Raw genomic sequence first — 17,315 nt, forward strand, 5'->3', positions numbered from 1 at the left:
CAATGCAGGGAAAAAAGTTTCATTGCTATTTTATTCCCATAATTTTATAGTATTTTTTAAATATTAAAGACTTCTTTAAGAATAAAGGGAAAAGAAACACTGCTGTCCTTACAGAAGTACTTCATTGACTTTTTACCCTATTAAACAAAACATGCTATTGAGCTATAGACTTCCATGAATGATGTGTTATGCCTATATCAAGCTGTCCACCTTTTGCTCTAAGTTAAAATAACATAGAAGATTTAAAAAAACAAAAAAAAGGAATGGTATTAAACTAGAACCTCTACTTAAAACTAGTCAGTTCTACTTTAGCCCCCAGCTCTCTGCTGTTTCTTAGCGTATTATTACTTAGATGTTACATTAAACAAAGGATAGTAACAAATTGAGTTTTTTTAATTACATAATGCAAATGAGTGCTGATGAATTTTTCAGTTGCTATACCAAAAAAATTTTTAATACCAAAAAATATATATAGCTTTGAAAATTAGGTTCCCAGATTAGCTAAATCAATATAATCCCTACCATCAACACTAGTTTTCAATGCTTGCAAAAAAAAAAAAAAAAAAGGCAGAAATTTTCAACTATTCTAAACATCTTCAAATGGACACATCTAAATATCAATACTGCCCGGAAATTAAGGCACAAAGTTGTATGAAGGAAAATGTCAGGTAATCTGTTTCCATTACATAAAAAAAAAAGTCGCTGTCAAGTCAATTCTGACTCATATAGCAACCCTACTGTTAAATTCTACACAAATAGTTTCAAAAAAAGCAGGAAGGGGGCAGGGGAGTAGAGTGGGAACAAACAGTAGCCTAGTTTGGCTAGGCGTGGCTGGGAGAGAGAGACTGCCAATCAACGAGAAGGTGGGCTGCACCCAAATGTGAACGCTAGGGGCAAAAGTCAGCCCAGAGAGGCAGCAAAGGCTTTCGAGCAAGAGAAGACACAAGTTGTACCTATGCTTTTTTTTAGAGGGCTAAATTTTGTAGGGGAAACAGGGCAGAGGTTTCTGGTAAACACCAACTCCTAGGAGCTAAGAGCTGTGGAAGAGCTGATGCCCCTTAGCCTGCAGCACTAGACGGACCACATTTCAAGAGCTAGAGCTCACTGTCCAGGAGACAGACCTTGAGAAGGAGGGGCTGAAAAAAACTGAGGCTGTTAAGCCTGAAGAAGGCAAAGGAGCATATTATATTCTATGTGGCTCCTGAAAGAATTATGAACAATGGAAAAAAATCAAGCTAAGGAGGCATATTTCACATGAATATAAATAAGAGCTTGCCAAGAATCAGAGCAGTTCAACACTGAAAAGAGTTGCTTTATGGATTGCTTGATTGTTTATACAAGTACAAAAAAATACTCAAGAACAGTAAGGTAGTTTAGTACTTATACAAGTATCCCATGCTATCCAAATCTTTTCAGTTCCTGATTCAAATCTACCTGGTTCCTGAGTTTTGAAGAGTATCAAGAGTTTGGCTAGTGAGAGATTTATCCAAATCTATTCAGTTCCTGAGTTCACTTAATCGGCATTCAAATCAAATAAATTCAGATAGTAAAAGACACTGACTGAAGAAAGCTCAAGAAAATAGAAAAAGAACACTTAAATCTCATTTAAAACCAAAAACCCACTGCCGTCAAGTCAATTCCAACTCATAGCGACCCTAGAGGACAGAGTAGAACTGCCCGATAGAGTTTTCAAGGCGCACCTGGCAGATACAAACTGCCAACCTCTTGGTTAGCAGCCATAGCACTTAACCACTACGCCACCAGGGTTTCCAAGTTTTCTTCAGTCTCCATACAGTCTTGATTAAGTAAAAATGACACTGGAATAATTTTGGTTTGAAGAAATTGACATTTAGCCACCTAAATTATAAGTCTACAATAAAATAAGATAAATTACTTTATCTATGGATTTTAGAAAAGCAATCTAAAAGAAAAGTATAATGCTTTATTTTGAAGTACTAATAAATAAAACTCATACTCCTCTTGTACTACCTAATTCTCTAAAAAGCCACTAACATAAAATAGGGCCATCCTTCAGAGACACACTCTGTAGTCCACATGAAAGCTGAATGGTGTACATATTTTTAGTTTTTTCAAAATGATCAATTTTCAGATTTTTCTTTTTTTAAAGAACGCTCCAAAAGCCACAAGGCCAAAAAAAAAAAAACCCACGACTGAATGAAAAATTACAGGAATAAACACTGAGAAGGAGAAGTTTCAATAGGATCAAGAGAATTCTATTATCTACTTGGGACCCTGAGCCCAAGGAAGAAGAAAACAATAAATGCACTTCCTAGCCCACCTAAGTAACATCTTAGCTTTTCCTTTGGCAGTATCTGTTCTAGTCAAACTTCTGCTGACTTTGACCTCAATGTCATCTGCATTAGCTTTAAAAGGATAAAAACTGAAAAAGATGAACATGGATACACACGTACTTCACTAAAGAAGATATTCAGGCACCTTACAGATACATGAGAAAACGCTCTCGATCATTAGCCATTAGAGAAATGCAAATTAAAACTACGATGAGATTCCATCTCACTCCAACAAGGCTGGCGTTAATCCAAAAAACACAAAATAATAAATGTTGGAGAGGCTGCGGAGAGACTGGAACTCCTATACACTGCTGGTGGGAATGTCAAATGGTACAACCACTTTGGAAATCTATCTGGCGTTTTCTTAAAAAGTTAGAAATAGAACTACCATACAACCCAGAAATCCCACTCCTCGGAATATACCCTAGAGAAATAAGAGCCTTCACACAAACAGATATATGCACACCCATGTTTATTGCAGCTCTGTTTACAATAGCAAAAAGCTGGAAGCAACCAAGGTGTCCATCAACGGATGAATGGATAAATAAATTGTGGTATATTCACACAATGGAATACTACGCATCGATAAAGAACAGTGACGAATCTGTGAAACATTTCATAACATGGAGGAACCTGGAAGGCATTATGCTGAGCGAAATTAGAGGCAAAAGGACAAATATTGTATAAGACCACTATCATAAGATCTTGAGAAATAGTATAAACTGAGAAGAACACATACTTTTGTGGTTACGGGGGGGGGAGGGAGGGAGGGTGGGAGAGGGTTTTTTACTGATTAGTTAGTAGATAAGAACTGCTTTAGGTGAAGGGAAGGACAACACTCAATACAGCGAAGGTCAGCTCAACTGGACTGGACCAAAAGCAAAGAAGTTTCCAGGATAAACTGAATGCTTCAAAGGTCAGCAGAGCAAGGGCGGGGGTTTGGGGACCATGGTTTAGGGGGACTTCTAAGTCACTTGGCAAAATAATTCTATTTTGAAAACATTCTGCATCCCACTTTGAAATGTGGTGTCTGGGGTCTTAAATGCTAACAAGCGGCCATCTAAGATGCATCAATTGGTCTCAACCCACCTGGATCAAAGGAGAATGAAGAACACCAAGGTCACACGATAACTATGAGCCCAAGAGACAGAAAGGGCCACATGAACCAGAGACTTACATCAACCTGAGACCAGAAGAACTAGTTGGTGCCCGGCCACAACCGATGACTGCCCTGACAGGGAGCACAACAGAGAACCCCTGAGGGAGCAGGAGATCAGCGGGATGCAGACCCCAAATTCTCACAAAAAGACCATATTTAATGGTCTGACTGAGACTAGAGGAATCCCGGCAGTCATGGTCCCCAAACCTTCTGTTGGTCCAGGACAGGAACCATTCCCAAAGACAACTCATCAGACATGGAAGGGACTGGACAGTGGGTAGGAGAGAGATGCTGATGAAGAGTGAGCTATTTGTATCAGGTGGACACTTGAGACTGTGTTGGCATCTCCTGTCTGGAGGGGGGATGGGAGGATAGAGAGAGTTGGAAGCTGGCAAAATTGTCACGAAAGGAGAGACTGGAAGGGCTGACCCATTAGAGGGAGAGCAAGTGGGAGTATGGAGTAAGGTGTATATAAACTTATATGTGACAGTCTGACTTGATTTGTAAATGTTCACTTGAAGCTCAATAAAAGTTAAAAAAAAAAAAAAGCAAGCACAGAATGACACGTATCATATAGCATTTAATTAAAAAACCAGAAAAATACTATTTATTATTCCACGTGAGGTTAAAAAATTATAAAAACACATTTGAGGAGGATATACATGAGTTTTAGAAAAGCCTGATAGTGTTCTTTAAGAAAACAATCTGAAGCAAATGTTATCATGATAGCAGTAGTGGGTACACTACTGTTAACAATATGATTCTATTTTTCTGTTTAAAGTTTATCATAATAAAATATTTTAAGTAAAAACTTAAAAAAGGTGGGTTCAGTAAGCAAACTTAGAAGATAACATGAGGACTGAATATTAAATAATTCAGAGTAACAAATTTTTTTAAATTTTTAGTAAGTATTATAGCAATGGTATATTATCAAATACCTTGTGACAATAAAATTTTAAAAAGTGACCATTATAACAACAAAAAACTGAAAATAGTCTAGATGATGATAGTAGCGATGTGATTAAATGACAGTACATTCACAATGGAGTATTAGATATTCAGAAAAAACAAGGCAAACCTATGTGCAGTGTGACATGGAAAAATCTCAAAGGCATATTTTTAAGTGGAAAAAGGCACATCATCAAATAGTTTGCATAATCTGATTCCATTTATGGATTACAACAAGGAAGTGGTAAGGTTCACCTTTGGAAGGAGGAGGAGAAGGACCCTGTCTCTCCTGGAACTGAAATGGAGGGAGAAAGGATAGGAATGCACACTGATTGGCAAGTTTACTGCTTTGCCAGTGAAGACTCTGGGGCATCTCCCCACGTTTGCTCGCTTCTATAATCTCTGTGAAGTGAGAGGTAAAATCATCTGCTGAGACTGCGTGGGGAGATGGGCTCCAGGGAAGGAAAATCTGAGGTGGTGAAAAGTTAACTGACAGTAGCTACAGCTGAGCTGACACTGGCATTCACAAGCCACTTTTGTCCTAGGAATGTGACCAAACACAAACGCTCCTGGGATGCTCTTTGGCCAATTCAGGTGTTGTCTGTCTCAGCCTGGGCTGCAGCGCAGGCATCGATAAATTCTCTTTCCCATTTACTGTTTTTCTCCCCTAGAGCGCTCTTCTGTTAGAATGGTTCTGTTGTTTCAGGCAGGTTACACTGTGGAGTCTTTTTTTTTTTTTAAATAATGTTTGATTTCTACACAAATCATTCAGTGACACTGGTTACTTTCTTCACAATGCATGAATATTCTCATGATTTCCATTTCGGGTGTTCCGTTTCCATTAACCTAGTTTCCTTGTCATCCCCACCCCCCACCTTACATCCTCATTTTTGCTTTAAGGTAATTGTTGACTGTTTGGTCTCATATAGGTCATTTTTTTAAAAAGTACAGTACTTATGGATGATATTCATTATTTTGTGAGCCAATCTGTTATTTAGCTACAAGGTGACCTTAGGGGTTAGTTTTGGTTCAAGGTTTGAAGATTATCTCAGGGCAACAGTCTTGGGGAGTCCTCCCAGTCTCAACCAGTCCAGTAAGTCTGTTTTTTTGTTTGTTTGTTTGTTTTTTAAAGCAATTTGAGGTTTTGTTCAACATTTTTCTCCCATTCTGTCAGGGTCCAATTATTGTGGCCAACACGGTAGTCTTTATGAATGTTACATCCCTGCCTTGCTTTCCTGAGAGCCTACCTTGGTTTATGAATTAGGTTACTCCAAATCAGTCTGCAAGAATGTGGCTACCCTTTGGGAGATCTGCTGTGATACAGGCTGATGGCCAGATTCTGGATCCAGGGCAAGCTTGTGAAGATGAAATGCTCTGTGAAGTCCCTGCTTAAGCACCCAGTGGCTGTAACCATGGGTCCCGTCTTTGCTCATCATCATGGAGATTCTGTTCTTTTTTAAGTGGGTATAGCACCTATTTCAATACGGTCCTCTTTGCAATATTTTTCCTCTTACTTGCACGAGCAGTTTTCCTATCTGTTTGCTTAAAAAGAGCCGTTCTACATGGTTGCCGCTGGCCTACTCACCCTTTCACTACGACCTACCTACATTGCCTATGTGTGAGTTAGTGACTGTAGAGGCTGTGATAGCCTACAGCACCTGGGATTCTACTGTCACTCTGAAAACCATCCTAGGTATTAGGAGCGAGAAGATGTACCCAGGCCCCTACTATTAAAGTAACCACGTGTGCACTGGATTTCATTCACTTCTGCTTTGTAAGGGACCACGAGCTAGTATCACCTATTGCCTTGTATCATTGCATATTTTCAATCTCTCCCTCTCAGTATTCATCAATTAAACTGTTCAATTCTTACTATTTCAAAACTCTCTATCTTCTGTTAATGATTTGAGGTGTATTTGGAGGACTGGTTCTTGCCCCCATCCCATCCTCCTCTATGTCTTTCTGTACTGGAGAAGCTAGAAGGCTAGAAACTATTTTTCCTAGAATCTCTTGCACCTGACTGAGGATCAATCAATCAAATACATTTGTACAAGAACTGGGAGGCGTAAGTAGGAGAAGCCTTACTCCTACTATTTTTGCGGACACTCCACCTAACAGTTTGTAGTCCTAACCTTGCTAACCTTTCAGTTGAATTCAACATAGCTGATGACTCTATTCTTGAAACAAAGTCTTCCCTTCTCTCTGCATTACATGCTGTCTCTTAGGATTCCTCCTACTTTCTACCTGGCCCTAGAGCACTATCTCAGGTACTCTTCCTCTTCACCATCTAGGTGAACCCCAGCCACCACTGGTGTCAATTAGCATCTACACATCCAATGACTCCCTGACCTGTGACTCCGGGTTAGCCCCTCCACTGGCTTCTGGGTGTGTATTCACAGACCCACTTAACATCCCCACCTGGGTCCTAGAAGGGGCCTCAAAACTTGCATCCAAAACTGTCCTCCAAACATGGTCCTCCTTCGGTATTCTCTACCTCATCAACAGCAACATCATCCAACCTGCTCAAGCCAAAAATGTGGCATTCTATTTTACCCAAATGCTTGTTTCTACTCAGTTTTCACACCTAAGCATCAACACCTATTTGTTCCATCTCCCAATATTCTCTCAAATTGCTATTACTTCCATCTTTCCACTGCCAAGAGCCTCACCCAAGCTGCCATGACTATCCCTTCCCTAGACTACTGCAACAGCTGCCTATCCCATCTCCTGGCATATACTCTTGCCCACTCCAATCCATTCTGCACACTGCAGCTGGAGTAATCAAAACACAAATCTGAGCACATCACTCCCCAGATTAAAGCTCTTTAATGATACTTCCTTAATCTGGAAAATGAGAGGAGAATAATGCCTGAAAAACTGGTGAAAAAAATTTTTTTATAATTTTTATTGTGTTTTAAGTGAGTTTACAAATCAAGTCAGCCTCTCACACAAAAGCCCATATACACCTTGCTACACACTTCCAATTACTCTCCCCCTAATGAGACAACCTGCTCTCTCCCTCCACTCTCTCTTTTCATGTCCATTTCGCCAGCTTCTAACCCCCTCCATGCTCTCATCTCCCCTCCAGGCAGGAGATGCCAACATAGTCTCAAGTGTCCACCTGATCCAAGAAGCTCACTCCTCACCAGCATCCGTCTCCAACCCATTTTTCCAGTCCAATCCCTGTCTGAAGAGTTGACTTTGGGAATGGTTCCTGTCCTGGGCCGACGGAAGGTCTGGGGGCCGTGACCACCGGGGTCCTTCTAGTCTCAGTCACACCATTAAGTCTGGTCTTAGGAGAATTTGGAGTCTGCATCCCACTGCTCTTCTGCTCCCTCCGGGGTTCTCTGTTGCATTCCCTGTCAGGGCAGTCATCCGTTGTAGCCAGGCACCATCTAGTTCTTCTGGTCTCAGGATGACGTAGTCTCTGGTTCATGTGGCCCTTTCTGTCTCTTGGGCTCGTAATTGCCTTGTGTCCTTGGTGTTCTTCATTCTCCTTTGATCCAGGTGGGTTGAGACCAATTGATGTATCTTAAATTGCTGCTTGCTAGCGTTTAAGACCCCAGACAGCACTCTTCAAAGTGGGATGCAAAATGAAAAACTAGTGAAATGTTTTAAAAACTTTCCCATCAAGATCGAGAACAAGGAAACAATATCCACCATCACTGTTGTTGCTGGTTGCCCTCAAGTCGATTCTGACTCATGGTGACCCCATGTGTGCAGAGTAGAACTGCTCCATAGTGTTTTCAAGGCTGTGACCTTTCACAAGCAGATTACCAGGCCTGTCTTCCAAGGTGCCTCTGGGTGCGTCTGAACTGCCCCACTTTCAGCTAATAGTTGAGAGCTTAACCACTCGCACTTAACCATTTGGTACTCCATAATGGAGATTTATCATTTCATCCATAAATATAGGGCTTAATAGCACAAATAAAGGAAAAAATTAATGTATCTGACATTAAAACTTTGATATCAAAGTACATCACAAAGAGACAAAAACACAGGTCACAAACTGGGAGATATTATTTGCAACCCATATACCTGATAAAAGTTTAGTATTCAATATATAAAAGATCCCTATGAATCAATAAAAAAGGACAAACAACCCAGTAAAAGGCATGCAGACAACACGAAAGAGCTTTCTACAATAGAGAAAACACGACTGGCCCATAAACATAGTTAAAGATGTTCATCCTCATTAGTAAAGTCATGTGTTGCTTACTGTCCACGATATGTTAAGTGAAATTGGGCGTTATGTGATTTGGATGTTGTGCAAACACCATATTATATACCTAACCCAAACCAAACCCAGTGCCGTCGAGTTGATTCCAACTCATAAAACCTTATAGAACAGAGTAGAACTGCCCCATAGAGTTTCCAAGGAGTGCCTCATGGACTCGAACTACTGACCCTTTGGTTAGCAGCCACAGCACTTAACCACTACGCTACCAGGGTTTCCACATGATATACTTAGTAAAGCTATATGGGATATTGTAGAGTACCTGTATTGACTAAACAGCCAAGATATTGTACACACACAGTACTGTATTTCAGCTAATGTATCTGGCAATACACGAGATCGAATGCAGCTGCCTACGAGTCAAAGAATACACTGTTATGTGGCAAGTTTTTAATATGTAATTAGGGAGAGTTCACATTAAAACATTAAAATAACAATAGAAAGCTCAGTACAGTGCACAAACCAGCCAGTAACATAGGTGTGTATTATGACTATCAAGACATATGTATTACAGGTTATACAGGTACTGTGCCATTATATGCCTGGCAGCACAACTGCTGTGTATACAAGAGACAAGAAATACACGTGCTGCATGTGGGAAGCTGTTGTGTTCACTACGTCCGGGTACATTCTGGTCTCTGATCACGATTTCTGAACTGTATTATAACCTTAATGGACCACAGTCTCATAGGCAGTCACACATTGCTCTAAGAGACATTAGGCAGCGCATGGCTGTAATCAAGGAAATTAATGCTGAAACCATTATGGGATATAATTTCACAACCACTAGACAAAAAAGAATGTGAAGCAACTGGAGCGCTCATGTACCTCTGCTTAGAGAATAAATTGGTACACCCATGCTGGAGAGCAGTGTGGAAGTAGCAAGACCATACCTTAGGGCTCTACCTGAAATTCCACTCCTGAGTATTTATTCTTGAGAAACTTCACTTGTGTACCATGTTACATATAAGAATGTTCATAGTGGCATTGTCTGTAGTGAGAAAAATCTGGAAACAGCCTGTCATGGGTTGAATTGTGTCCCCCCCAAAATATGTATCAACTTGGGTTAGGCTGTGATTCCCAGTATCCTATGACTGTTGACCACTTAGTCATTTGATGAGATTTTCCTATGTGTTGTAAATCCTCTCACTATGATGGATTAGCAGCAGTTATACTGATGAGATCTACAAGATTACATAGTGTCTTAAGCCAATCACTTTTGAGATATAAAAGAGTTCCAAAAGCAAGCAGAGACATGGGAACCTCATACCACCAAGAAAACAGTGCTGGGAGCAGAGCGTGTCCTTTGGACCTGAGGTTCCTGTGCAGAGAAGCTCCTAGACAAGGGCAGATTGATGACATGGACCTTCGTCCAGAGCTGACAGAGAAAGCCTTTCCCTGGAGCTGATGCCCTGAATTTGGACTTCAGCCTACTAGACAGTGAGAGAATAAGTTTCTCTTTATTAAAGCCATCCACTTGTGGTACTTCTGGTATAGCAGCACTAGATGACTGAGAAACAGCCCAATTTCCCACCAATAGTAGAATGGATAAATATATGTAAATTCAATGAATTGCTATACAACAGTAAAAAACGAACTACTGCTATACACATCAACATGAGTAAATCCCTGAGAATACTGAGCTAAAAGAGCAAGTCAGAAAAATACATGCTATATGATTTCACTTAATAACAGACAAAATGAAACCATATAGTATTAAGAGATACAGATATAATAAGCTATAAAGAAAAGCAAGTAAACAACCAATAGAAAATTCAGAGTAGTGGGGGGTGGCAGATGCAATTAGGGAAAGGCATATAAGTGGGTAAGCTATGAGTAATGTTCTACTGAACTGTACAATACACTGTGTGATAGTTCACAAAATAATTTAACTTTATAAAATTAGAAAAGTCTCAATATGACAAATATTGTATGATCCCTCTTTTGTAAGAAGAATAAACTTAAACAAAAACCTCATTGCCATTGAGTCAATTCTGACTCACAGTGACCCTGCAGGGCAGAGCAGAACTACCCCACGGGGTTTCCAAGGAGCAGCTGGTGGATTTACACAGCCGACCTTTTGGTTAATAGCCAAATGCTTAACCACTGTGCCACCAGAGCTCTTGGGGAGGGTGGTGGGGCACCCAGCTCTAGATCACAGACACGTGTCATTTTCTGGTGATGGGAAAAATGGCACCAAATATGGGTCTAGTGAGTACAACCTGACCAAAGTAAATGTCACTGAGAAGCACTCAAGAGAAAAGGATGCTTACATTAAAGAATCTGACATATGTAATCTGGCAACAACTCTAACAAAGACCAAAAAAAAAAAAAAAAAAAGTATATGGTCACATGTGTATGTGTACTGGCATAGAGGAGTACAGGTAGGTACGGGCATATACACACGTGTGTAGACGTATCTATACATGTACATACAGATACGTATGTGCAGGCACATACAGTCAGAGAAGACACAACTACAGATACTCCTCAGACATAACCAAGCATCTTGTAAGATTTGTTTTCTGAGTTTAAGGACTTAGAACCTTAGTCTCATGGGACAACTCAGTCAACTGCCATAATATAGTTCACAAAGTTCATGTTCTGCATCCTAGTGAAGTGAGTAGCACCCGGGATCTTAAAAGTGTGTCAGCAGTCATCTAAGATACAACTATTGGTCTCTATTCATCAGGAGTAAGGAGGAAACCAAAAGTCTCAGAGAAAAAACAAGTCTACAAGGCTAATAGCCTACATAAGCCACATCTAGAAGAACTAGATGACTTTTTTGACCAGGTTCACAATAGATGGTCCCAAACAGAATGGGAGAAAAATGCAGAAAACGCAAATTCTTTTAAAAAGCCAGACTAACAGGACCAGTTGAGACCAGAGAATTCCCTTCCTGAGACTATCGCCCTAAGACACTCTTTAAACCTCAAACGGAAACTATCCCGAGATCACCTTTTATCTAAACAACAGAGCAGCACACAAAATTAAAGGATATTTTCCATAAGTATGGTGCTCTACTAAAAACCCATCTGTATGAGACCAAAAGGTAGGTCATCATTTACTCTAAAGCAAAGATGAGAAGATAAAGGGGCAGAGAAAGCAGAGTACTGGAAACAGAACACAATTAAAGAGAATGTGGATACACAGTAGGAAACGGAACTAATGTCACAGAACAATTTGTACAGAAATTGTCAAATGGGAATGTAATTTACTGTGTAAGCTTTCACCAAAAACACAGTATTATTTTTAAAAAAAAATCTTTCAATGTGTTTTTATTGTCCTAAGAATGAAATCTAAAAGCCAAGGCTGCATGTGGACACTCCACTCATTGCCTGCCTCTCAGGCAGCCCCTGACCACTCTCTCCCTGGCTTCCTGTGCTCCAACCATATTCTTCTTCCACATCATTTGCTTACCTCAGGACCTTGGCATATGCTGTTTCCTCTGCATGGAGTATACTTCCTCCTATACTGTCACCTTGCTAAGACCCTATTCAACCTTTAAATCCCACTGTAAACGTTAACTTAGTCAATCAGATCAGCCATTGATTTAATGAAATATTTGTTTCACCAGACTGATATTCCTTGAACTTCAAAAGGTTAGCATATCCTGTTTCTGTATGATTCCTTTTCTAACATTCAACACTCATTTGGTGTTTGTCTTCTCCACTAGCCTAGAGTCTGTACGGGCAAGGATGGTGTCTGTCTTGTTCAAAAAGGTTAGTATCTCCTGTTTCCGCTTCTTTATGATTCCTTTTCTAACATTCAACACGCTCGTCTGGTATCTGTCTTTCCCACTAGCCTATAAAACAGCCTGTGAAGCGCGGAGGAGGTCTGTCTTGTTCACCACTTTGCCCAGTGCCTGGCACGTGGTGAACAAACCCACGGGCCCGTTTACTTTTCACTGAGGAAGGTTAGTAAAACATAACGGCTGCTTTTCAAGCCTGGCTGGGCCTCAGTTTCACTTGTGGCGCTTTGTGAAAATACACTAGGACTAGCTCGTGCCTAGGTTCTAAGTTTACAGATCTGAACTGTGACTCTAGTATCTATATTATCTGCTTTTTTTAACTCCACCAAAGACTTTTAAGCACAGTTAGGGCTGAAAACTACGTGTTCAACCAGGGAACCAAACATTTTGACAATTAAATTTCAACATATCTTATTTGCGCTTACATTTAGACTGGATTCCCTGTTGAGATATGGCGGACTTTAAGAGCTATGATTAAAAAAAAAAAAAGGACAGAATTATAATCATCTCTGTATCCCCAGTTGCTAGCACAATGTTTCAGAAATAATAAGTGCTTAATGCTTTTTTAAATTAATGAGTGAACCTAATCTCACTTTTAACTTATTTAAAAATTCTGTCCAAGAATAGATAATTTCTAGCAGTTCATAGTGAAAAGATAGTATAAACCGGAACACATTCTTGGTTCACCCTTTATAAGTACCACATACCTATTCAAATCATTCCTGATACCATTGCTGGGGCAATGGAACAGTGAGCGTGTATATTTCCTTCTATAAATTCTAAACCACCCAATAACTATGTGGGATCTGATCTTATTTCTAAACACTGCAAAAGATCCAACAGGCATAGAAAGAAAGGCACCAGAGCAGTGGTTTCCAACTGCCAGTCTGATGCTGTGCCAGGTCAAATATGAAGGAATGAACGGGATGATTGTTTTTTGAAAATATAGATTCTTGAGGTCCGCTTAAGATCCTGATACAGTGGTTCAGGGCTAAAACCTAAAACTCCAGCCAGGTTTAGAAACCTGTGGTTAGAGTCAACTTAACCTATTTCTATTTCCAAAATCCATATTCTAAACTTCTGGTGTAATTTTCTTAAAATTTCTTCAAAACTCTATACATATTCCAATTTCTAAAATGATTAATACAGACAGGTTCTAATAAATAAGTTACACCCCCCAAACTGGTTGTTCAAAATTCTGAAATGTATTTTCCCATAAAATTATAAATTAAGGTTGGATTACAGGACGCCTCATAAAACAAAAGCCCAGCTATGACTTAACTACCATTTATAATAATACTTTTACGGAAATATGGTTTGGGTTCTAACTTGTGATACCAAGAAAACATCTCCCCATCTTCACTGCTTATTTTTTTGGATTTTTCGATTTCAGTGGTAGTCATTACCATCTGTTGAGCTTTACAATTACGATCCCAGTAGCATGTATAGGTAAAATCAATAGTAGCTAGCTCCAGATTATTTTTGTTCCTTTACACGTTATCAGAATTCTTCCAAGTATGCAAGTGTTAATATTTAATTAGGAAAGAAAAAACGATTTTTAGAGGAATCCATTTCTGCTGGTTCCAAATTACGCACGTAGCTTGAAATAAAACTTCCCTCCCCATCTTTGCCTCAACCCTCTCCAGGCTCATCTCCTACCATTCCAGGCTACACATCAACCATTCTAACATCCTGCGTTCCCTTTTGTAACTCTGTGTGTGCTTGCTGGTCCCCCTGCCATACAATTCAGATTTTGCAACTGGAAAGATCAGGAAATGCTTTATAGAAAAATGTTTAGGTAGTTATAAACCTGCTTGAAAATACCATTCTAAACAGCCCAAGTTCTTCACCAATTACACTCCTGTGCTCCATGGACCACTAAGTAGTGAAAGTAAAAAGGAAACCAAATTCTAAGAGTCTCAACTTTACCTATAAAATACTTACCACAGGGTTGTTTGATGATTTATCAGAACATGGGAGCACTTTATAGACTGTTACATATTTTTAAGACACATTTTTAACTCCAACTTGAAACTTTACAATTCATCTTGCCTCTTCAAAGCAACTGTTAACTGTCTTTCTCTATATTCTCATTGTCTCGTTTCTTACCTCTTAAATAAATGTTCTAGCCCAAGTACACTATAATTTAGATGTTTAAACTACAAAGATTATCAAGTGAGGATTAGAATGTCAATACAGACACACAAAAATGCCAAGTACTACTTTCTGTGAACTCCTTTCAGGCTTTCTGACTATTCAACCATTTACTCATTCACTACCATTTTCGGCCATTCTTCCTACCAAAATAACTACAGTATGTGCCATTTAACAGGTACTTATTGAGAATACATAAATTTTCATATAATTATCAGTTTTAATAAAGAGGAAACTGAGGCTGGGGGTGATGGAAGCAGGATTTGAACAGTCTGACTTCAGCATCTATGCTGCTATCTCAACAAGCATTTATTAAACATCTTCTCTATGCAAGGTATAAAGTAGAGATGCCATGATGTGGGCACTATCACACCTCACATTAATTGATGTAATAACATAATAATTAGTCTCCCTCCTTCCAATGATTCCTGTCCCCTTTCTGAGAGTAATTCTAAAACACATCTAATCATTTCACTCTCCTGATTTAAAAAAAAATTTAGTGGATTAATTAATTCAGTGGAATATATACCCACTGAGCCCTGGTGCCATAGTGATTGAGAGCTCAGCTGCTAACCAAAAGGTCGGCAATTTGAATCCACCAGCTGCTCCTTAGAAGCCCTATGGGGCAGTTCTACCCTGTTCTATAGGGTCGCTATGAGTTAGAATTGACTCAACGGCAACGGATTTGGATTTTGAGGGGGATACAAGAGTGAAGGTAACAGATGAGGTCCTTGTTCTTACACACCTTACATTCTTGGGAGAAAGCATGTGCGTGAAGAAAAGTAACTGACAAACGTGCCCAGAATTAAAACGAGTTGACACAATAGAGAATGAATGGCCTGGCGGCTAACTTAGATCAGTCCATCGAAAAAGGCCTCATAGAAGAAGTAACATTAAAGCCTAGAGGTCAGAATGACCCAAACACAGGAAAGTCAGGGAAAAGAGAGTTCTATACACAATATAGTACAAAGGCCCTAAGGTAGAAGCCAGCTTGGTACACTCCAGCAAGAAAGAAGGCCAGGCCTGGTGAGTGAAGAAGGAATGGTTAAGACCCGCTGCCAGAGAGGTTGGCAGGAACTGGGTCGTGGGGAGTGAGCAACGTAAGGAATTAGGCTTAGCTCAGTCACCTCTTCTAGACATCATCCTTAACACTCTAAAACAGATTATATGTGCCTGGCTCCCTTCTGTAATTTCATAGCATCTTATCTACGTTGCATCAATACTATCGATATTTACTTGTCTATCACCCCAGCCATACAGTCATCAAAAGCTGGAACCCTATGTTTTATATCTGTATCTCTAGGCACTATATTTAAGTAAATGAATGAATGCTATGACAGTAAAGGACAACTGTTAGAGAAATTTTCAACTTTGGAAATACTCTTCTGAGACCAAAAGAAGTCAAATTCCCATAATAGTCTCATGAACATGCCATCTTTTGTTAACAGCTTATATGATACAAACAACACAACTTAAACAACAGATGGCAGTATTATTTCTCAGAGTTTTACTGCTCTGGACCCTGAGAAAGGCCAATTCAGGCCTGAGAATGGTACTTATGGGTTAGTGCTTTACCACCTCCCATGAGATACTATGCAGAAAGGCTTCAGGCTAACGGCATTTAAATGTTTTTATTCCCCAATTTCAGCTCTCTGAATTAAATTTTGTCTTTTACAAAAAAGACAATAAAGGAGGAAACACAAATCCACTGCATTCATTAAGTTATTTTTAAATCTGGAGGATCTTTTATGTCCTCAGTGAATGCTGTATTTAAAACAGGAAAGCTTAGAGACCTCAAGACTTCAAAACAGATTTCACCATCACTATTACCTAATTTTTTTTTTTACCTAATAGCCTTGGTCTTCATGGCGCCCTTCTATTCTCCTTCACTTTATCTGTAAATCTTCTCTTGTCCCTCAATATTTTCAGAAATTACTACTAAATTTGCCCATGAAGTTCAGCCATACTTATTTCCAAAACTGTAGAAAAATCACTTTTCAAAAGAATAAGCCTCCCAGATGATACAGTAAATATTTACACCTCTTTGGATTATTGCATGGTCAGTATCTGTCACAGAGAGGCCTTTATTTACTTACCTAAGTAATGTGGTGGATGAAATGACATAGGCTTACTAGTTGCTGAATAATATCCAATTGCTCTCTTAAACCGAATAACTTTGTCATCTGTTCTAGACTGAAATAAACGTAGGAAAACCTTTATAAATTAGTACGCCAATGGTCATGGTATTAACATATTTTTATAATTCAGCAAACGTATAATAATCTGTAGCTTTTTAAGTTAGATAAGAGTTTAAAATGACACTAAAATCTTCAAAGAAAATCAACACATATTATTGAATGACCAAATCAAACATTAATTCTTTTAAAGGAATGTAGTTAACACAGTGGAATATAGAACTGTCGTTAGGAGACCTGGGTTCTGAGATGTAGCTCTACAACATCTCTAAATTCATCTTTGCTAGGTCTCTGATCCTGCCTAAAGACGTTTCACATTCTGTCTATAGCAAATGGGGCACACTGTAACGGACAGGTAGTGATAGGCCCACCCAGTGGTTTTAGCCCTTTAGGGAGGGAATGGAAAGTCAGACAAAACCTTACCTAATTCTACCATTGTCTTGTTTGCAGGCCTTACTTTCTCAATAAAAAGAAGAAAAAAAATCCCTGACCACCACTTGAAGGGACAGACAAATCAAGATTCACAATACTATTTGCCCTATTTGACTACAGTTTGTCT

At 39.3% G+C, this 17,315-nt stretch overlaps 1 protein-coding gene across 4 annotated transcripts in view; it reads right to left on the minus strand.

The window, feature by feature from the left end:
• The window catches only part of FAM120A (family with sequence similarity 120 member A), a 189,080-nt gene that overhangs the window by 91,283 nt on the left and 80,482 nt on the right, over positions 1–17,315 (minus strand). For all 4 annotated transcript variants that reach the window (XR_010322931.1, XM_010600637.3, XM_064291051.1 and 1 more), the window contains exon 5: positions 16,658–16,754. Coding sequence is in view for 3 of the 4 variants with exons in the window: in XM_010600637.3 (XP_010598939.3) it covers positions 16,658–16,754 (97 nt within the window). In the remaining variant the exon portion in view is untranslated. The remainder of the gene's footprint in view (positions 1–16,657; positions 16,755–17,315) is intronic.

The sequence above is a fragment of the Loxodonta africana genome, chromosome 9, assembly GCF_030014295.1.
Source record: "Loxodonta africana isolate mLoxAfr1 chromosome 9, mLoxAfr1.hap2, whole genome shotgun sequence".
NCBI classification, from domain to species: domain Eukaryota; kingdom Metazoa; phylum Chordata; class Mammalia; order Proboscidea; family Elephantidae; genus Loxodonta; species Loxodonta africana.